This window comes from Rattus rattus, chromosome 1, assembly GCF_011064425.1.
Source record: "Rattus rattus isolate New Zealand chromosome 1, Rrattus_CSIRO_v1, whole genome shotgun sequence".
Taxonomy (NCBI): domain Eukaryota; kingdom Metazoa; phylum Chordata; class Mammalia; order Rodentia; family Muridae; genus Rattus; species Rattus rattus.
In genome coordinates, this window is record NC_046154.1 from 268,079,054 (window position 1) to 268,102,196 (window position 23,143).

General features: G+C 45.3%; 1 protein-coding gene across 1 annotated transcript in view; it reads right to left on the minus strand.

The window, feature by feature from the left end:
* Positions 1-23,143, minus strand: part of Nell2 (neural EGFL like 2) — a 307,008-nt gene that overhangs the window by 12,853 nt on the left and 271,012 nt on the right. Inside the window, exons 17-18 of the mRNA XM_032885482.1 lie at positions 11,319-11,459; positions 9-202 (exon numbers count right to left, since the gene is read on the minus strand). Of these exons, the coding sequence (XP_032741373.1) occupies positions 9-202; positions 11,319-11,459 (335 nt within the window). The remainder of the gene's footprint in view (positions 1-8; positions 203-11,318; positions 11,460-23,143) is intronic.

Sequence of the window (23,143 nt, forward strand, 5' to 3'; positions counted from 1 at the left end):
CCACCAACCTGGCAGGAACACACAGAGCACCTGTCGTTCTCCAGCACCCAGATCTGGCCGTTGTGTTTGACTTTCCCGTCGTGCACGCAGTCCCCTGTGCAGTTCTTTCCGTGGGGACACCGGCAATCGTAGCCACCGTCCAAGTTGAAGCAAATGGTGTCATTGGCACAGCTGTGCCTCCCGGTCCCACATTCGTCAATATCTATGGCCAAGAGAAGCAGCACAGTATGACCCAGGATATTCTTGGTTTCAAGCCATTGCAGTCAGGCGCGCTGTCTTTTGCATTGACCCAGGTGTGCATTAAGGTGTCCCCCTTAAGTGGTCACTAAGGCACTAGATTATGTGGGGAGTTCACGGGAAAGCATTGTTCAATTTTGATTTTAAGAAAAGATAACCTTAATATGAACTTTAACTTTCATATTTGTCTAAATCCTATAGGATGTGAGAAGCATTAGTCTCTCTGGAAGTAGCGACATAACTCAATTTATTAAATAAAGCAGCTTCCTGGTGGCAATTCCAAAGGTGTCCTGATGTTTTCCTGGGGATACCATTCCCAGCGTCACACCGGTATTTACAGAACACCCCTTTAGCTGGGGTGCCGAGGCACTTTATTCTATTTCAAACCCTATTCCCACGGCCACCTCCACACAATGCAATTCCTGCATTTTGTCCTGGTGTCCTTCCCTCAATGTCTAGGGTTGCTGGCAACGTCCTTGAACCTTTCTACACAGTAGAGAGGGAAGAGACGGCCTGCAATTACCATCTCTCCCAAGGATGCTAGTCCTTTTTAATTTTCCTTTCGGATTAGCCTTTCAGCCCTGGCCTGACTCAATTGGCAGCTGCCCATTCTTCACCCGGCCTCACCTATTTGGTGGAGGTGGTAGCCTAGAGCATTTTCATACAGATGAAAAGCAAACACGTCTTGACCCAGAGATCAGGACTAGAACGAGAGATGTGATTCCTTCTGTTTACCCCATCATTTAAAGGTCACAAGCCAAAATACATTTCAGAGAGATGATATGAGTGGCAGTAAGTGGCTATTTCCCATTTCATCTTCTTCTCCTAAGGGACATTCAAGAAAGAAGTCACTGCAAGAGAAGCTGGTTAGGGAGGAACGGTTTAGGAAGGAAGGGGTCAGGGAGGACCAGGTTAGAAAGGAGCAGGTTGGGGTTGGGGATTTAGCTCAGTGGTAGAGCGCTTGCCTAGGAAGCATAAGGCCCTGGGTTCGGTCCCCAGCTCCGAAAAAAAGAACCAAAAAAAAAAAAAAAAAGAAAGGAGCAGGTTACAGAGTGGTAGGTTAGAGAGGAGCAGATTAGGGAGAGATGAGTTAGGAAGGAGGAACCAGTCAGGGAGCACCAGGTTAGGGAGGACCACATTAGAGAGGATTGGGTTCTGGGAGGGCCAGTTTAGGGAGGATCAGGTTAGAGAAGACAAGGCTAGAGATAAGATGGAGCTGTTAGATTGTGACTGGGAACTGTGTACTGATTTTTCTTGAAAAAGTTTCAAGACAGAGACAAGTAATTAATTTTTTAGTTGGTGTCTTGACTCAATATTGGCTACATTTAAAATGTCGATGAAACTAAGCCACAAGATGTCTTTTCTCTCTATTCACCACTACTTTATATTCATTCCTTCTCCATAAAAGTCCTAGGTTGGGACAACTGCTAGTATGATGACCATGGTGACTTCTCTCCTATCTCCATTTGTCAACGGCAGTGTTTTGTGGTATGGGCTATAAATAGAGAAGTCAGCATTCACATATGCTTTAAAAATTAAGTACTATATACATATATAGCAGGCAAAACCTTGAGAAGAAAATGAAATTTCAAAACTTAGTTCTACAATGGGTTTTTTTCATAATAGGATGTATTTGATTGTCGGGCTTCAGCCTATTTACTGTTCTTAGAATTGTGATTACAGTGTGCAGCATACATTAACCATGGTAACCCCATCGCTTTGACTGATCTCCTTAGACACCTCTAACTACATAAAGCCCTTTGACATCCTCTGTGAGAGGCTACGGATGGCAGTGGCTGAACGTGTGTGGTCCTCTCTCTCATCCTGATGGATGTCAGGATGAACGTACCATGGTTAGGTACTGCGTCTCCTGCAGGCTGGAAGGACTATGCCCATTTCTGAGAAAGATGATGAGATGCACGGGAAGGTAAAGAGTCATATTTTATGGAAAACACATTTCTAATAAAGACACACAGCTCAAGCGTCCTCACGGCTGTAGTTGGCAAGGACTTAATTGTTCCACCTGGAAAAGGGAGGTGGCGTGCTCAGTGGACGACTTACAACCTCCGTCTACCAGGGGATCCAGGTAAGTCTGAACCAGTTACCTTTTCTAAAAGTTGTCTAAACCAGGCTTACAACCACCAACTAGTTTGAGGGATTGAACTCAGAACTCTGTTTGCATGAGATCATAAGAACTCAAGTGTCACGGCTATTGGTAACTCTTTAGTGAGATGCTGTTAAGTAAACAATGCTGCTGAGCCCACGGGGCACATCTTGGTCTCGTTGCATTCCGTCTGCAGTAGCATTTGGCTCTGGCCATGCTTGTAGGAGTGAGCTCACTCCCTCTCTTGTATATTCTTCATGCTCAACAAGCATAGTGCGGATGATATTCAACCACAGACAAAAAGAGCTGGTGTCTTTAAGCGATAGTATGTTTGAAGAAGTGCGGTTTAGAGGCATGGGGGAGCAGGTGTGTTGATGAGAATAGATTGTCCAGTGTGAGAATGGGGAAGCAGCCATATAGCTGGAGAGCCATGTTCAGCCTGAGATAGAAGAAGGTAAGGAATTTAAACGCCTTTACAAAGGCAATAAAAAGTTATTTTGAGTAAATGCAGACTTTCATTTTAGAAAGATTTCTGTGGCTTCATTTTGGAAAATGGCTTAAGTAGATTGGCATTTGAAGCCAAGAGATCAGTGAACTGGCAGGTTCAGGACTCCAGGCAAGGAACACAGTGTAAGCAGATTGTGAGACCGTTGCTCTGTCAAGTCCTGAGAACCTTCCATGGCCGGCTCATCTGGTCCTCATGGCAGTGGGTGAAGAGGCAAGGAAGCCCTAAGTTTATAGACCGGGAGACTGAGGCTTGAAGTGTTGTACCATGTTCCCGAGGTCCTTGTCAAGAAGGGTACAGATGCCTGGACGGAAGCCAGGCAGTCAGGACCCAGGCTGGCTCTTCAGCACAAGGCTACCCTAGGGGATGCACAGGAGGAGGAACCGAAAGATCACCACGGGAGAGGACAAATCACGACTGTTCAGTCTCAGAAAATGTGGATGCTGCTGTACAGAAGCAAGAGTTTCGCAGCATCGGGAAATGGAAGGGGCCAGGGAGGACAGCGAGTGTTCACTCTGTTCACGACCTGTTGTTGGAGTTTCTCTGGGCTTCGGCATGAAGATGTGTAGTGTTGGATACACAGTTCTGGCACTCGTGAGACAGGACTGGACCAAGACAAGAACTTGGTTCAGATACACTTTTCTATTTACCCTTTCAAAATCACTGTCAGACTCACATCCAGACTTCATAGCAGACACTGGAAGTTACTTCCTTAGATCATACCCTTGTTACATCAGTAATTTCATTGTGCTCAACACAGTCCAGGAACAAATTCAAGGCACTCTGAGAAGGTTTCCTTAATGCAGAAGGGGAAGGAGCCCCTCCCTCCCTCCCACCCTCCCTTCCACCCTCACTCTCTTCCTCCTTCACATTTGCATCTTTTATGTCATATTTAAGAGTTTTCTCAACACATCCCACCCTGTCTCATGGACTTCTCCGTTGAGAGCTCACAGCATCCTCTCTCTGGATACACCTACCCTGTAACCAGTGCAGCTGCCCATATATCCGATATTTACTTGGTGCGTTGAAGTAGATGCATTTAGTTTGTGTCTTCTCATTAAATAAATAGTGTGTGATATTTGGCTTGAACATAATACTCCAATATTCAATTTGAATATTGTTTAGAAGCTTAAAAAGGACAAAAATGTGAGCACATAAATAGAAAGAATATAATTTTATGGAAAAATACTGGATCGTGTTTCCATTTCTCAGAAGTGCAAGCACAGGAGAAATGGCGGCATGGAGCAGGAAAGCGGCGTTCCAGCGCGTCATCTGGAAAGAAAGTCTGAACTGCTGAGATGGACGGGAAGAACTGCAAAATATTAGTATTTGTATTTATGCGGCTTGTGAGCGTATACCTGACGGACGGAACTGCAGCCCGAGGGGCAGCGCGACGGTGCAGCCGTAGTCAAGTCACGCCTCCGAGTGTGACGCCCACACTCCGAGTAGCTGCGAATGCACTGCCCCGGCTTCTCCGATTTGAAGTGTCCCCTCTTTTCTTAAGCAACAGAAAAGTGGCTCCTTCACGGATATAACCATACTCTTAAAGCTGAATCTCTCTCAATACTAATACCACCACTCTGCAAATCACTCCAGGGAAATGGGCAGCTGCAGAGACTTCCGGTCTGTTCCTTAAGCCTCGCAGGTTGGCGCCTTTAAAGCACTCCTCCAGAGTGTGCTGCCTTCTGAGGGAATCGTACGGTTTTCTAAGAAATGCTACACATTTTATTGATCAATAATAGTAGAATTGGCTTTCAGAACAATATTTTCAAATAAAAAAATTGTGTTTGTGGGTTACCTTCGAGAGGGATTTCTGTGTATCTGACAGACTCTTGTATGGTGTCATCTTCCGTTTATCATGTTAGATGTGAATGTGTAATTGCCTTTTGACATTCTGAGATCAAGACTACTTGTTAATTTTTGTTTGAACAGTATGTCTATTTAATGTGTTAAATGTTTATCTATACTACAGTTCACACCCGTTTTTAATTCTGATGTAAATTATATGCCTAACATAAACAAATCAGTTTAACAGATTTCCCATCTCACCTCTGCGTGGCCTTTTTCTGCTGCTTGATATGATACCCCGACAAAAGGGGATTGAGGGGGGATGGGTTCATTTGAGTTTATGCTCGTCTATTGTGGCAGAGAACTCAGGAGCTGGAGCCTGAAGGATTTGGCCACAAGCAGGAAGCAGAGAGAAATGAATGCTGTGTATAGCCCCCCTCCCTTTTTAATGAGACCGGGATCTCAGCCAACAGAAATGCATCTACCCACACAATATCATACTTCCCGCCTCAGCTAATTTAGCCAAGATAACCCTCCACAAGCATGCACAGAAGCTCATTGCCCAGGTGATTCTAGATTATATCAAGTTGACAACGCCACCATCACACTGTCTATCTACCCATTCCCCCCATCTCAGTAAATGTTGCTGGGCAAATAAATATACCATCTATCATGAGCCCGACTTTGCTCCAGGACTGGCTGGTGATCTGGCATCTGACAAGCAAAACAAAACCTAGGAGCTTGAATCCTAAGGTATACAGTCAGCAAATAAACAAAGGGGCATAGACTATGACTCTGGGAAAATTGGGTATTTCTTTTAAGGAAAGTAAAGCAGGGCCAGTGACCAGATCGTCTGAAGTTGAAGGCTATTTCAAATGGGAAGTCCAGGAGAAACATATGTTTGCATATCTGAATTAAATAAAACCCTGGGGTGAGGTTGGGAGCAGGCGCTCCATGGAAAGCAAAGAGCTCATGCAAAGGAATTGCTCTGGTGTGTTGTTAAAAATGTCCAGAACGCTGAGAGTGCGTACCGGGTAGCCTGTTATCAACTACGTCAGAGTCAGAGTTTTACTCTGAGAGATGAAAGGCTCCAGAAATGTAAACGGAAGGGTAACATGCTCTGACTTCAGTCTTTTAGGAATCACTCTGGGTGTTATACAGGTCTCAGAGAGTCAGGGGTGGAAGTGGGGATGCTCGTCTGAAGATTACAATCACAGCCTGGATAAGAGAGACTCCAGGCCACCTTGGTAACTGCAGGGATGACGGGAGCATTGGATTTTTAGTATTTTGAATGAATACATTTAGAAATCTGATACAGTGAGATTAGAAATGAGTTCATCTGCTGGATATTCGACATAAAGAATGTTAAGATGGATGACTCCAAGACAATGGCTTGGAAACCTTGCTCCAGGACCTGTAAATCTTGGACATCTGTAAATAAAGGGCTATGGTATAGCCCCGATGGGTCTGAAGTGCCATGAGAAATGCAGCTGAGATACCTCAGAGACCACGAGATCTGTGAGTCCATGGCTGGTGAAGAAGACTGAGAGAGGCGCATGCACATTATGTTGACTTGGTCATGGTAACTTCAGAGTGACACAAAAGTAGCTAAGACAATATCCTACTTGAAACTTGTGCTAATGCATTTGTGAGACAGTAAATATGAGGGTGTTTTTCCTTCTGTTCAAATGGACAAAGTTTGTATGATAGTAGGTAAAATTAGGCCAGGTTTTCCCTGAGGATCAGTGGAAATGATGGGGAAGGAGCTGTTCAGAATTCATCTTCATCCTGCTTGTCAGGTCCAGAGAGGGCCACAAAAAATGGCGGTGCGTCTGACAATGTCCTAAACGACATTTGCACTGAGCCTGGGCTGGACTTTGACCAGGTAAATAGAAGGTTTGCTGCCTAGAGTCAGCATTGCCCAGAAACCTTGACAAGTGGGGTTCTGTTGGTCAGGGTAAGCCATTACTTCCCTTCTCCACACGCACAGCCACATCTCCCAAAGTGGCAGTGGGCATCTAGTTCCCTGTTACCCAAACAGATCACAGCCCCGTGACTGCCCCACGCTGTCTCTGCTCGCACTGTGTACTAACTACTCCCACTTTAACCCCATAGGCTGCTGTGACTTCACACTACTGCCTCACCCTGCACCCATGAAACTGGCAAGACTTTACTCCCCTTTGAGCGGTTCTTGCTGACTCTCTGAGACACCCCTTCCTCTGCTGAGGGACAGCCTTGGTAGTTCGAGCCCCCATAAATCTTTTTTCTACTCATGAAGTTGTCTGGCTTGATGGTTTCACCATTCTCTCTCTTACACTGCTGTACGCTTGTGTGATAGTTTGTATGTGCTTGGTCCAATGAGTGCCACTATTAGGAGGTGTGGCCTTGAGAGTAGGTGTGTCACTGTGGGTATAGGCTTTAAGACCCTCATCCTAGCTGCCTGGAAGCCAATCTTCTAGCAGCCTTCAGATGAAGATGGTAAACTCTCAGCTCCTCCTGCACCATGTCTCAATACCATGTTCCTGCCTTCATGATAATGGGCTGAACCTCTGAACCTGTGAGCCAGCCCCAATTAAATGTTGTCCTTTCTAAGGCTTGCCTTGGTCATGGTGTCTGCTCACATCAGTGAACCCTCACTGAGACGCTTGTGTTAGTTTTAGTTGTTTATAATCATGCTTTTTGCATGTCTTATGGATTTATTCTTATTTTTTAATGTGCATGTGAGTTTGGGGGTGGTGTGCGCATGTGACTGCATGCGCTCATGAAGAAAAGAGGAATTAAGTCCCCTGGTCTTGAAGCTGCTAGACATGGGTGTTCTACAAGAGCAGAAAAGGCTCTTTACCACCGAGCCACTGTTACAGCTCCTTCTGGCATAATCTTTAAAAAGTAAATTTTAATAAAGCATTATGGGATACAAACAAAGGAGTTTATGGAAGGTGAGGAAGATAACACCTTAATCTGTCAACAAACTGTAATCTGTGGGTCTCAATTCAGCAAAGGCTAGGAATACTAGCTGCAAGGCGAGCTCCGGGACTAGGTTAAGTGATTATTAACGAACACTGAGTGTCAATCCTGGGTAAGACAACAGCCTTTCCATCCTTCTGTAAAAATCTGGACATGCTCCTCCTCCTATGTGACATCCAGGATGTGCTCCTCCTCCTATGTGACATCCAGGATGTGCCCCTCCTCCTATGTGACATCTGGGATGTGCTCCCTCCTCCTATGTGACATCTGGGATGTGCTCTTCCTATGTGACATCTGGGATGTGCTCCTTCCTCCCATGTGACATCTGAGATGTGCCCTCCTCCTGTGTGACATCTGGGATGTGCTCCCTCCTCCTATGTGACATCTGGGATGTGCTCCTCCTCCTATGTGACATCTGGGATGTGCTCCTCCTCCTATGTGACATCTGGGATGTGCTCCCTCCTCCTATGTGACATCTGGGATGTGCTCCCCCCTCCTATGTGACATCTGGGATGTGCTCCTCCTCCTATGTGACATCTGGGATGTGCCCCTCCTCCTATGTGACATCTGGGATGTGCTCCCTCCTATGTGACATCTGGGATGTGCCCCTCCTCCTGTGTGACATCTGGGATGTGCTCCCTCCTCCTATGTGACATCTGGGATGTGCTCCTCCTATGTGACATCTGGGATGTGCTCCCTCCTCCTATGTGACATCTGTGATGTGCTCCTCCTCCTATGTGACATCTGGGATGTGCTCCCTCCTCCCATGTGACATCTGAGATGTGCCCCTCCTCCTGTGTGACATCTGGGATGTGCTCCCTCCTCCCATGTGACATCTGGGATGTGCTCCTCCTCCTATGTGACATCTGGGATGTGCTCCTCCTCCTATGTGACATCTGGGATGTGCTTCCTCCTCCCATGTGACATTCGGGATGTCCTCCTCCTCCCTATGTGACATCTGAGATGTACTCCTCCTCCCGTGACATCTGGGATGTGCCCCCCTCCTATGTGACATCTGGGATTTGCCCCTCCCCCCATGTTGCATCTGGGGTTTTCTCCCTCCTCCCATGTGACATCTGGGATGTTCCCCCTCCTCCTATGTGACATCTGGGATGTGCTACCTCCTCCTATGTGACATCTGGGATGTGCTCCTCCTCCTATGTGACATCTGGGATGTGCTCCTCCTCCTATGTGACATCTGGGATGTGCTTCCTCCTCCCATGTGACATTCGGATGTCCTCCTCCTCCTATGTGACATCTGGGATGTGCTCCCTCCTCCCATGTGACATCTGGGATGTGCTCCCTCCTCCTATGTGACATCTGGGATGTGCTCCTCCTCCTATGTGACATCTGGGATGTGCTCCCTCCTCCTATGTGACATCTGGGATGTGCTCCTCCTCCTATGTGACATCTGGGATGTGCTCCCTCCTCCTATGTGACATCTGGGATGTGCTCCCTCCTCCTATGTGACATCTGGGATGTGCTCCTCCTCCTGTGTGACATCTGGGATGTGCTCCTCCTCCTGTGTGACATCTGGGATGTGCTCCCTCCTCCCATGTGACATCTGGGATGTGCTCCTCCTCCTATGTGACATCTGGGATGTACTCTTCCTCCTATGTGACATCTGGGATGTGCTCCCTCCTCCCATGTGACATCTGAGATGTGCCCCTCCTCCCGTGTGACATCTGGGATGTGCTCCCTCCTCCTATGTGACATCTGGGATGTGCTCCTCCTCCTATGTGACATCTGGAATGTGCTCCCTCCTCCTATGTGACATCTGGGATGTGCTCCTCCTCCCATGTGACATCTGGGATGTGCTCCCTCCCCCTATTGGACATCTGAGATGTGCCCCTCCTCCCGTGTGACATCTGGGATGTGCTCCTCCTCCTATGTGATATCTGGGATGTGCTCCTCCTTCTATGTGACATCTGGGATGTGCTCCTCCTCCCATGTGATATCTGGGATGTGCTCCCTCCTCCCATGTGACATCTGGGATGTGCTCCTCCTCCTATGTGACATCAGGGATGTGCTCCTCCTATGTGACATCTGGGATGTGCTCCTCCTCCCATGTGACATCTGGGATGTTCTTAGTCCTCCTTTGTGACATCTGGGATGTGCTCCTCCTCCCATGTGACATCTGGGATGTTCTCAGTCCTCCTATGTGACATCTGGGATGTGCCCCTCCTCCTATGTGACATCTGGGATGTGCTCCCTCCTCCTATGTGACATCTGGGATGTGCTCCCTCCTCCTATGTGACATCTGGGATGTGCTCCTCCTCCTCTGTGTCATCTGGGATGTGCTCCCCCCTCCTTTTTGACATCTGGAATGTGCTCCTCCTTCTATGTGACATCTGGGATGTGCTCCTCCTCCCATGTGACATCTGGGATGTGCTTCCCTCCTCCTATGTGACATCTGAGATGTGCCCCTCCTCCCGTGTGACATCTGGGATGTGCTCCCTCCTCCTATGTGACATCTGGGATGTGCTCCCTCCTCCTATGTGACATCTGGGATGTGCTCCCTCCTCCTATGTGACATCTGGGATGTGCTCCTCCTCCTCCTATGTGACATCTGGGATGTGCTCCCTCCTCCCGTGTGACATCTGGGATGTGCCCCTCCTCCTGTGTGACATCTGGGATGTGCTCCCTCCTCCTATGTGACATCTGGGATGTGCTCCTCCTCCTATGTGACATCTGGGATGTGCTCCCTCCTCCCATGTGACATCTGGGATGTGCTCCTCCTCCTATGTGACATCAGGGATGTGCTCCTCCTATGTGACATCTGGGATGTGCTCCTCCTCCCATGTGACATCTGGGATGTTCTTAGTCCTCCTTTGTGACATCTGGGATGTGCTCCTCCTCCCATGTGACATCTGGGATGTTCTCAGTCCTCCTATGTGACATCTGGGATGTGCTCCTCCTCCTATGTGACATCTGGGATGTGCTCCTCCTCCTATGTGACATCTGGGATGTGCTCCTCCTCCTATGTGACATCTGGGATGTGCTCCTCCTCCTATGTGACATCTGGGATGTGCTCCCTCCTCCTATGTGACATCTGGGATGTGCTGGGATGTGCCCCTCCTCCTATGTGACATCTGGGATGTGCTCCTCCTCCTATGTGACATCTGGGATGCTCCCTTCTCCAGGCTAGGAATCCTTCTGTTGCTGGCAGTGTTCTGGAAGCCTGGGCCCACCACACAAATCTGTCTTTCTGTGCACGAACGCTGTGTGAAACAAGTATGGCAGACATCATAAAATCTATGTGCCAAGTACCTGTTAGGCTCTGGAAGGACTGTACTGTGCATCTTAGACCTATTATCTCATAGGCAATTGCCCTATGGAGCTTTAAACACCAAAGAAGAAGCAACATTTCTGAAGTTTTGCTTTGGTTTTTCCTCCTGTGCCATGAATTTTGATGGTACAGTGTTGTCATTTTCCTGGCACTCAACTTGCTTTGCCCAGGTTGTAAAATCACCTCGTGGTAGGGGAATGCAACAGTGCTGTTTGTCATTCCACTGAAAATAACCCAAGACCAGCGGCTAATTGCTGAGTGTAAATCAGATTGAATTTCTCAGTCCTGTAAGATCACACGGTTCTTAGGACAGGGCCCACATCTTTGGTCTCCAATATTCCACATTCACTTTCACTCTGCCACAGGAGCAGCCTTGCACATCACCGCTGCTGCCCATTCTCCTGGGCCCCTACATCTTCTTTTATACTGACCTTCACAGGATTCTCCACCTGGCGCAAACATCCCATTGTCATGGTAGCCATCTCTGCACTCACAGTGGTACCACCCAGGCAGGTTAATGCAGTTGGCACGGCTGTCACACTGAACAAAGCCCTCAGAGCACTCATCAATGTCTGTTGAACAAAGGAAACAAAAGGAGGGTTTTATACAGTTGCGTTATTCTTTTAAAGAATGTTCTATTCTAGAACATTCTGCTATAAGGCTACTATAGCTCTTAATGCCAGAAAGCCTTGAAACTGAGAAAGTATAAAATCAACATGGTCACTTTGTAGTCAAAAGCTATGCATAGAGAATGCAGTGATATTTGATGGTAACCAGAGAAACATCTACAAGGCGGCTTCTCTATTAGAATTGTTTCAACTGTGAGGTAAAAACCATCTGTGGTGGTCTGTGAGTTTCACCAAATGTTTCCAGCCAAGTTTGACATATCCTAGGATGGCGGGGTTTCAGTCCTCTCTGATTAAGGGTGTGTGTGTGTGTGATTTTCTTCAGTCACCTTCGGGTAATACACAGTACTTCCGGTTGGTACGCAGCACTTCCGGTTGGTATGCTGCACTTCCGGTTTGTACGCTGCACTTCCGGGCAGAGCTTTTATGGTGCCGTGGTGACACACATGTACCCTTCTACATCCATGCCACAAGAACTAGCAATTTCCAGGGGCCCAGAGACCAACCTGAATCCATGGAGGAGTAAGGCAGGGTGTATGCTACATTACTGGGGATGAGCAGATACTGGGAGCAAGAAAATGTCTTTTGTTGCTTTAAGCCACTGGGATTTTACGTTTTTAAAATCATTGCTATTACTATAGGTATAAGCTACTCTGACTAAATACACAACTCATTTTCAGTGAGTGGCTACAACAACAGCGCCATGAATCATGTTTTCAAGAATGTGTGCTGGTTCTACCCATGTATTACTTCAAACTGAAAAAAAAAGGATAAAGGAAAAAAAATCATGCCGTACTACAAATAGTATGTTGAACTCATGAAAATAGAGTCAAATGTAAGTTATGGGATCTAACTTAAATTCACATGTGTGTTCCTTCACACAAGGAGACTTAAGGCAGAAACGGGCACAAACGTAGCTTGGGTGACTTCAGATTTCTATCACAGGTATATTTTCTTCATTTACATTTCAAATGCTATCCCCTTTCCCGGTTTCCCCTCTGGAAACCCCCTATCCTCTCCCCCTCCACCTTCTTCTATGAGGGTGCTCCCCAACCCACTCACCCACTCCTTCCCACCTCCCCTCCATGGCATTGACCTACACTGGGGCATCGAGCCTTCATAGGACCAAGGGCCTCTCCTCCCATTGATGCCTGACAAGACCATCCTCTGCTACATATATAGCTGGAGCCTGGGCCGCTCCATGTGTACTCTTCAGTTGGTGGTTTGGTCCCTACAATCCTATGACTCCTGGGTTTCCTCCTTTGCTTGTAGTGAGGGAAGTGATCCTTGGGACTGCTATACAAAATATTCTACTTCCTCATTGCTTCCTGATTTTCTGACTCTGCTGCCTTGACTGGGCTCTAGCTAGATGATCTGATCTAACAGCCCTACCTTACTGTGGCTGCCGAGAGTATCCACAAGTACCAACCACCTACATCTTGGTAGCCTCAAGCTACCAGGCTGCCAATCTTCCTATGTGCTTCCTAGGCCTTTCTCTGTCTACACTGGTTAGCAAAATGTTCACCTATTTCAGTCCCAGTAGTGACAAATTCACAGATTCATATGCTAGTCTTGTTACTTTGGGCTTTGGCAGTGCGGCTAAACCCAGGGCCTTTGCTGTCCTCGGTAAGTGCTCTGCTGCTGGGATGCATCTTCTGCTTCTCTCTTTCTCTGTTTAAGTATTACTCTTTTATTGCGTTCATTTAAAATGTATTTATTTATTGGGCTCATGCCTCAGATCCCCGACTAGCTGGGACTATGTGACATAGCCCAGGCTGGCTTTAAACTCACGATTTTCTTGCCTCTGTCTTTTGAGTGCTGGGAGTCAGTAGGACAGCACCGTGCCTAGCTCTGCTACTCAACTTTGAAAGGGATAAAGTTGCGGACACATGTATAAATACCTTTTAACAATCAGAGCATTCTAACTCCTTTGCTTCTTGGTAGGAGTTCCTTCAGTGAAACTAAATATAAAACATCCTCTCAGGTGAATGAGGTGCTGGACCAACAGTAGAAATTTCCTACTATGTTAATATTTTAGCATTGTTTATAATATAACGTGTTTGTCTCTGTGGCTCCTTTATCCTAGAATCAGTTGCTGCCGCCAATAATTCCCACCAGCCAAATAAAGGTTGCTAGCCAAATGAGCTAACAGTTGCCTTCCTGCCCGGCAGCCATCTAGGCCTGTAGGTTCTGGAAAAGCCTCTGTACTTCAGGGCCCCACCAGCTGAGGACTTCTGATTACAAAGGAGTCTCGCTGCTTGCACTCTGTCCAGCTTTAACTGCCTTTTCTTCTAACAGAGACAGTGTCAGGAGTTGGGCCGCTTCTTATGGGCACAGAAAAAGAAAGTAGGCTGAGAATTAAGCTTCAGAAGCAAGGCTCATCTGAAGATGGCGGCTGGGGCAGGGTGGGTATTTAGAGTCTTTAATTCTGGGAAGGCTGACCTCTTGGAAATGGTCATTGTCCAAAGCTTTGACTAAAGCAGTCCTTCTGCAACTCTCCTGCCTATGCCGTCGTCCAGGCCATCCTTTCTCCCTGACTTATGTGACAGTAAGGTCTGTTCACCCTGGGAGAGGAGATGGGTGTGTATCTCCACGTCTTTCCTCTCATCACCCATTTTCCATGCCTTCTCATATGTGCAGCCTCCTCACTTCCCTCTGTTTACACGCGCCCACAGCACACTGCCCGCATCTGCACGCATACTCTTTGAGTCTTTGACATTTAATAGAAATGCCACTGAGTACACTTCTTCCTACTCTGAAGACTGCAGATAAAATCATAGGCCACTGTGCTGTGTTGTCACATACAGCTTGAGCATCATTTTCTTGTTAAATCATCGTTAAACAGCTCTTCAGAGGATGACCCATTTATTAATTTAATTCAATATTAATTACTTACTTAATACCTGTTGTATGGTTACTAAGGACTGGAGAATAAAATGGATATACAAGACACATGTGATTTCTGCTATCATCTATATAAATTACATTTACAAAATCAAATTTATGAAAATATGAATGTACAGCCACATAGAGCACGTTCTCCCAGAGTGCTATGTATCTGTCACCGTCGATGTGGTTTATGGGTAGCAGAGCGCAAATACTTCATTTTAATGGCTATGCACTTATTTTCTCAATTATTTCCATTTACGGCAAAGGATAATCATAAAAACGGAGGTGAACTAGAACTTAAAGCTAAAAAACGAGAGGAATTAAAGGAGCAGCCTCAGGTAAATGTTGATATATATGTTATAAGAATATGAAAAAATTAAGAAGTTTGAACGCACCAGTACTGAGCAGGAAACGCTCACTCACATTTCAAGGAGGCTTTGCACAGTAATTTCTTATGTAACAAAGCATTCTGCTTTATCTAAAATGTGACTGATTTATAACCATATGCTGTGACTCAGTTCAGAGTTTGGAAGGGAAACCAGCTGTACAATTCATGTAACAATATTTTATAATTTTATTACCCTGCTAAAAAATAATAGGTATCTGTTATATAGAATATTCATTAGAGAATTGTGAAATCTATCCAATTATCAAATGCCCATATATGCTGAATGTTCCATTGTTGCCATTATGTGGTGAGAAGAGTCACTCTCTTAGCTTTTCTACAATGCAGAGTACTGTCGGTAATGTGAATGCCCCACTGAAAGGTCAAGACCCAGTGACAGGCATTCACCCTTCTGTGGACGAATGGTTTCTCATGGTGCAGATTTGCAAGCGCGACTCCATCCACTCATTCATGCGTCACCCTTTTGTATTATTAGTTTTGGTACTTCAGCAAGCACGGGGTCCTGGGTACTTCCTGTGGACATACCGACACGTTCAATTAATGGGTCATTCTGTTCCATTTTGAACATTCTGAGGGGCTTACATTCTGTTTTGCACAATGGCAACAGGACACCCCTGCCAATGGTGTACAACGTGCTCTCTTCCTTCCACACCTTCACCCACACTTAACGTTACATGAGTGACAGCGAATACCAAAACTGGGAGACACAAACGATATTTGGTTGCTGTAAGAACGACCAGGCTTCCTGGGGTGGCCGCTGAGTTGGAAGACGCCTGCCTGACATGTATGATGACATGTGTGAAGCCGACTTGAGTTGAGGACATTGGTGGCAAACACTTGCGAGTGGAGCACTCAGGGTTTAGATGTAGGGGCCTCCAAAGTTCGGGCCATCCTTATCTACGCAGCGAGTTCAAGCCTGGGTGTGAGGCCCTATCTCATTTAAAGAGTTAAGGAACGTTTTTAAATAAGATGTGAGATGAACTAAAGCAGGCAGAATGTTAGTGAGCTGTAAAAACGCCCAGGATTTGGCCTTACACGTTTCATTTTGTACTGTACAGGTATAGTATAGAAAACACTAAACGTAAATCTTACAGAGATCTGTTGCTCCACTTGCATTCTGTGTAAGGAACTGGTTCCCCGATTCGCCAGGGACAGTTAAAACGTTCTCACATCTACATTTAGAACATCATGTAATGAGAGTATTGCCAAGCTACCCCGAGACATGTAGACTGTAAAATTAAAAAAAAATGTTTAGCCACTTAAAAAGAATTATGAGTAACAGTCATGCTCCAGAGAGTGAAGCATGCTTAGACAGTAAAAATAGAAGGTGACACCGAGGACTGATTGTCCCCGAAAGCACAGCTATGTTAAAACAGTCATTAAAAACACATCAACAAGTGGAAACTTCGAGGCACCATGTGACGGCGACTTGTTCCTTCTCCTTCAGGTTTGCAGATGACACTAGAGTTCCCACAGTGCCTCCCACCACGGGCTCCAGAGGCATCCAGTTGAAAATGACGTATGTCACTGCAACTCAAGGGTCCTTTCAGAAAGTGACAAATCTGCTCATTATAAAATCCAAGGTTGGTGTAGAGTCGGGCATCTGAGTGATATACACTCCCTGCTCTGTTTCTTACAGCAGATATTCTGCTCTAGCACCGAACTCTGAGTGAAACTCTTAATATGTAGGAAGGTCTGCTCCTAAGTGGGCCCCAGTCTATACTTTCCCTCTGGTCACTCCTTTGAAATCATCCTTGAGAATTCCAATGATAAATATTATCCTTACATCATTTCCACTCCACCCTCTCCCTAATCCAACCCCTGAAATATGTGTGCTTCACAGATTAGTGTGTCGTCCATGTGCAGGGACCACGCAAATCTATGTCTTCCTATTAGGTACATGGCTGCTGCACAGAACAGCACCCCTCTTCCTTTGACACTAAAAGAAGACGGATGAGCTGGTGCCCTTGTATTTATACACAGAAAGCAGGAATGAAAGGCAATTGCATTTGGTGCTGTTTTCAGTGTCAGGGTCAAGGCCACATAGCGAGGGTATTGTCCTTTCTGCTACTTATTGTCAAGAGAAAGATGGCATCGCGTCACATAAAGTAGTACTTGTGCTATTTATATCGCAAACTTGTGCCCTGGCAATTAAATTACATTGATAAACAGCAGGCGATTAAGGATCCTCAAAACAATTAGTCAAGTCCTGATTACTCACGTGGGGCGATTTGCTTTCTAGATGATCCGCAGCTTTTAAAACCACAAGGTCATTCCTCTCTGTCTTTGCTGAGATTCTGGGAGTCTGTTTTCAAAATTTAGGTGAGAATGCAAAAAAGTAGTGTCTACAATGTCTTATTTGAAAGGCTGGCTCTCATTTAGTTTTTGAAGTTTCTTAAATTAAAACACACGTAAATAGATTGTAGACGCTAGAGAATCCTGATACAGGTGAAAGAGCATCACAGATTCATAGACCGTTCGTAACCATTAATCAGTGTATTAAAACGCCAGGTGCAACCTCATCGCATTCTTTCCTCCTTCCAACCATACCCAGATGAGGGACTCTTATTCTTGTGTGAAGACAAGGGAGTAACTGCAGCAGGCACATTACCCAAGGTTATCCCATAGACACAGCCCTCAGGCTGTCTCAGAATTCTTGTCTTTAAGACATCAACCGAGAAGAAACAGCCTATGAGTTGGAATATCTTTTATTTTCATTCTTCTCATTTCTTGAGATTATAGTATATTTGCATGTTGCAAAACGAAGTTTCCTTAATGGTGCCTCCACTTCTCTGTGGATACAAGGGCAAATACTTAGGCTGTACCAGAGACTCCTGAGATCTAGGACGTCTCAGCCCTGGGTAGTTGGTCAGGTTTCTAGTACCACATGTAGCTTTCCTCTTGGTGAATGGGGTCTTCGGGACAATTAGACAGTTGTTGGTTACTGCCACGGTGTGTGTGCCAGTACTGCACTCTGTTACCGTGTCACGCTGGCCACTGCTGTGGTTCGTAGGCATCATAGCTGCATAGGATTACTGGGTTGCTTCCCTCCTTCAGAAGCTTGCATGGTGCTTTCTGGTATCATGAAAACTAGTTCTCAGGAAGGATGCTGAAGCTCACGGGCCTCTCTGGCTCTTGTGTCTGAAGTGCAGGTACTGTGGAGCATTCTGGCCTTTTAGCTTGTGAGCTCTGTGATTTTGTTTATGTTATTAAGACCCGTCAGAGTCACTGGGTTTTGAGGGACACCCTCTTCCCTTCACAGCCAGCTGTTACCGTAAGACCCTTACACAAGGACTAGCATCTCATGATAGGGATTTGACATATGCACCCCTCCCCCGAGACCAGCTGCAGTTTCACATCCGTAGGCTATTTTCCATTATCTGAGGAGGTGACCACTTAGGGGAGAGAGTAGCAATGGGGTCAGAAACAGCTTCTGGAGTGAGAGTCTCCAGGGAGTGCAGTGTTGGGGTCAGGTTAACCAGGCTCTCATTCCAGATAATTGGGGAGACTCAGAAAAAGACCTGGAAAATAGACCTTTCTTCTTTTACACTTTTATCCCATTATCCTCCTGTAGCCTCTTATCCACCTGCTAACTGGGGTGCTTGTATACCAAGGGGAGCATCCTGCAGGGGCTTCCCGGACAGCAAAGGCTGTTGTTTGTGATCTTGACTCATTCTTCCTGCCATGGGTCTTTATCACATCCCTTGAGAGCCTTAGTTTCAAGTTTTTGTTCGTTTGTTTGTTTTTGAGATGGGGAGGGCCAGGTCCTGCACGGATATTCCACTGACTTAGTTTATACTACATGAATTCTGGAGAACATACCTATAGTTTTCTGTTTCTAAAAATACCAAGACTTTGGGATTTTTGGATTTGCACTTAAGTTTACAAATCAGTGTATTGACTTCTCACTAACAAGACAAAATAAACAAAGAAGCAGGTAACCTTGCATTGATTCAATATACTGATCATTGAACATTCAACAACTTACAGGACCGAGTTCTAAAGTCCACGTGTGCATTCCTTTTTCTCTAATATTTTCCTATTTTACTCATGTCTGCATATTTATCTGTGTCTTGCATATCTTAGTCTTGGAAAGGAGCTCTCTAATTATTAGTATTTGTCTCTGAATAACTTCTGTATGGGCAGAAGCCATGTTTCTATTATTTTTCCTTAGCCTCGGCACCGAGCGAAGAACGGGACAGAGGGTTAGACAGAGGTGAGAGTTTGTCAGGGAACATGAGATCAGTCTACCTGTAATGTCTGTGACCGTGTTGCCCACCTGTACCATGCCTGACACATGCAATGTCAAATGGAAGCCAAGGTAGAATGGTTGACATGGCAGTGAAACTCCAGGGAAATGACAAGGTGGTGGCGCTCACACTTGTCAAGAATTAGCTCTGTTACTGGATGCCAGCTGTGATGACACTGTGTTAACTTAACATATGTGCTATATACGCTCATACTTTAAAAGTACATTGGAACTTGAAATGATGAAAATGCAAGTTAAAAGCACTTTTTAATCTCTTGGTCTTTCTTCTTACCCTTATACATGCTCGGCTGAAGGGAGAAAAGGAAACTAAAGACGCAAAGGGAAAGACAAACACGGAAACACAGTAGAGAAAGAAATGCTTTGTTGTTGAAAACAAAAGGCAGATGACGAGACAGGGCAGATGAAGGAAGAGTCTGGCATGGTGTGTAATGGCAGGGAGTACACACGGCAGCCATGACAACCTTGTTCTGAGGAGGCTGAGGTAGTATGGAGAGCTGAGATGGGACAGGCAGCTGCACTTACTGGGGTGAACCAAGAAAACTGATTCTCTGAGGATGTTGGCCCATTCCCTAGAGCACCTTGGAGGCCAGGCCAGGAGGACCATAAGTTTGAAGACAGCCTGGGCACAAAGAGACCCCTGGTCTCAAAGAGATGAAAAGGGAAACATCTGCAATTGAGTAATCAACCTCCTTACCTCCTTCTGCCTGGGCAAAGTGCTAAAAGAAAGCAGTTACTCTTAGAGACAGAGTGCACAGTTTCCTGTAAAGATCTGGGAAAGAGACGCTCCCAAGGCTTGTGTAGAGGTTGCTGTCCTTTGGAACAGAGGCCATGGTGGCACTGCAGTGTTTAAGGGTTCGTAATGTACAGTGGTTCCCCTTCAGCTTTACGCAGCTGGCTCTCCTACCCATGACCCCCATTAGGAATTTTGTCCATCTACTCTTACACATCTGTGTGAAGTCAAGAAGCAATAGACATTTGATAAAACCTGCAAAAATATAAGGAAGAGTCAAAACGGTCAGAAATCTGATATGGAAGGAAAGAGATGATGAATTCACGAAGCATCGCCCAACATATTTCTAAATTATAATCTACAGGATAAGGACAAAGGAATGATTCTGATACTAAAGATTATTTCTTGAAAATTATATAAAAGTAACACATTTTTAAAATGCAAAATATACAGCTGGAGAAGGAAGGAAGAAGTATACAGTGAGCAGATGAGAAAATACAGGAGAGAAGAAGTGAAGATCTAAGGGCCAGCTTCTGCTTACTCACAGATGTCATGCTGAGAGCTGTAATCTGTAAGCAGTTGCCTAGAGCTAACTGCATGCTATACAACACTGTGTGCGATTTGTCTGTTTACTCAGTGTGGATTATGCTCCAGCCAGGAAGAAGTGCTATTGCTCTCCTCACTCTGAAGGAAGAACACAGACAGGAGAGTTTAAGTAATTCTTCCCACACCTTCTGGGAGGTGTCTTAGAATTTTACTGCTGTGGAGAGACACCATGGCCAAGGCAACTCTTGAAATGGACAGCATTTAATTGGGCTTGGCTTACAGGTTTAGAGGTTCACTTCATTACCGTCAAGGTGGAGACATGGTTGTGTCCAGGCAGATGTGGGGCTGGAGGAGCTGAGAGTCCTACATCTTCATCCAAAGGCTGACAGAAGACTGGCTTCCAGGCAGCTAGAACAAGGGTCTTAAAGCCCACACCCACAGTGACACACCTTCTCTAGCAAGGACACTCCTACCCCAACAAGGCCACACCTCCTAATAGTGTTACTCCCTGGGCCAAGCCTATTCAGACAGGCACAAGAAGCAAAGTTGAAATGTGAGCCCCTCACCCTGCATGAATCTCTGCTCCACAGGAGGCCACCTTACAAATGAAAGATCTAAATACACAGACGCCAAAAGTGGAATAAAATCTAAGTCTTCCAGAAGAAAAAGAATAGATTATATGTAAAAGAATAAAGAGGATAAGAACGGAACTGTTACCAGCTTTCTCACCCACAGGGCTGTATGCCTTGCACTCTGCAGTAAGCATAGCTGTCAAACACCTTCGAATGCAGAAAGAACAAATATAACTCCCTTGGCTGACCATACCCTGTGCACTGTGTAAACAGTACCTCACTGATAGTGACCTGTTAGCACTCTCCTTATGGAAAGGGTTCTGTGTGTCTTCCACTGGGCATGCTCTGTTTCTACAGCACTCTGTGTTGGGCATGAGCATCAGTGTCAATTTCTTCTAGAGCTAAGACGGGCACACTCAAAGTACAGGCACACTTAACGACTTTATAAGAACATGTATGCGAGGCATTTGCTAGTCTACAATGGTAAGAGGATTCCTCTTAACCAGGAACAAAAAGCCTTAATCCCTGTGCTTGCTAAAACCATGTTCTAATAGCAAGGATCAGTTGAGCCACTTCCCGATCCCTTCCAGGAGAGGAGATGAGCTCATTTTCTGTGACCATCAATAGGAACGAGAGGGCTGGAGTACTTCTGTACAGCAGCACTGTGTGAGCTTCTAATTATTAATATAGCAGCAAAAGGGGCTCTGTGCATTCGATGTGCTCACTGGCAGTTCAGGAAAATGACTGGCATGCTAGGGGTGGCGTGATGACAGCCCAAATCGCTATTCTGTATTTATTTGCAAACTGACAGACAAATCTATATCAGCAGACATACTGCTTGAGTGAGATGGGCTCCCTGTAAACAGAAATGCAGTGTTGCAGTCTCCATACATCTGACTAAGATGTACAAGAGAGCTTTAAAGTGGGTCCTAGCCATGGAACCTACTGATGAATGGCTTATGCTGGCTTGGAGAAAGTGCCATATACCTGTCTATTTCTAGACCACTTTATTACAATAACGGCTTGCAGCGAGGCTGAGGCACGATTAACTTGATACAGGGTTTTCTGCAGCAATCAGAACACTGTGTCTCTTCCACATAGACAACTGGAGGGAAAACGTCGAAAAGAGGGCCACTGAGCCAAACACTAGCTCCTTCCGGCTACAGTTAAGTGCAGTCCCTATAGGTTTCTTAAAGGCACACTGCTCCTAAATGCTGCTCTCAAAGCTTGTAACCAGGCAGAGTGATGACAACTGTCTGATTGTCTGATTACATTAATGTGTGTGTGTGGGGGGTCACTTAATCAAATGACTAAGTATAGGATTTATGTCCACTTCAACAATGTAATTCTTCAGGATCAACCCGATCAAGCTGTGCAAACCAATTTCATTGCTTAGGCAGCCCAAATGCTAGATCAATGGGCGTTTACCTCTTAGTATTTGGTCTCACAGCTTAAATCAGTATCTGGCTAGTGTATCTTTTGGAAAAAAAATAAAAAAGGAAATCCTTTGGTTAGCACGTTTGATACCAGAAAAGGAAGATACCAGAAAGTGTCTGATGGTTGCATAGCTGTTAACTGCTAGGTACTTTTATCTACCTTTTGCATCTAATTTACAGTTATTATCTAGATATATCTTTATATTTCTTTATATATGTTTCATATATAAACTTAGATATTGTATGATTTATCATTTAATAGGTATATTAAATCAGGCTTATACATTTATGCATGCATCTTTAACTTCAGTTTTATATTCTGATAGAAGATAATACACAGAAGGAGCCAAATAGAAGCAACCTCCAAATAAAGAGGCTGCCACAGCGTTATAGTTGTGACAGATGTGGCAGAAGCTGTTTGTGTGGACTCTGCCCTGCTCGGAGATATAGACACTGTCCTCCTTCAGAGCTTCAGTAAGGAGGCTGAAGCATTTGGAAGTCTGTTTATCCACCCTACCTTTCTTTCTCCTTATTAAGCCACTAACCTCCAGGGAATGAAGAAATCATGAGGCTGCGATTAAATAACCTATGATACCCGTATAAAGAAGAACGCTGTATTCCTTAAAGGGCAATTTTGGAAATTCCAAATGACATAAAAACATTCTTGAAATAATTATCTTAAAATCAGGATGGAAACGATGAATAGAATATTATTCCTCTATGTAAATAAGTAGTTACTCATGAATAAGCAGTTCGTTCAATCAGTACCATTACATTCAAT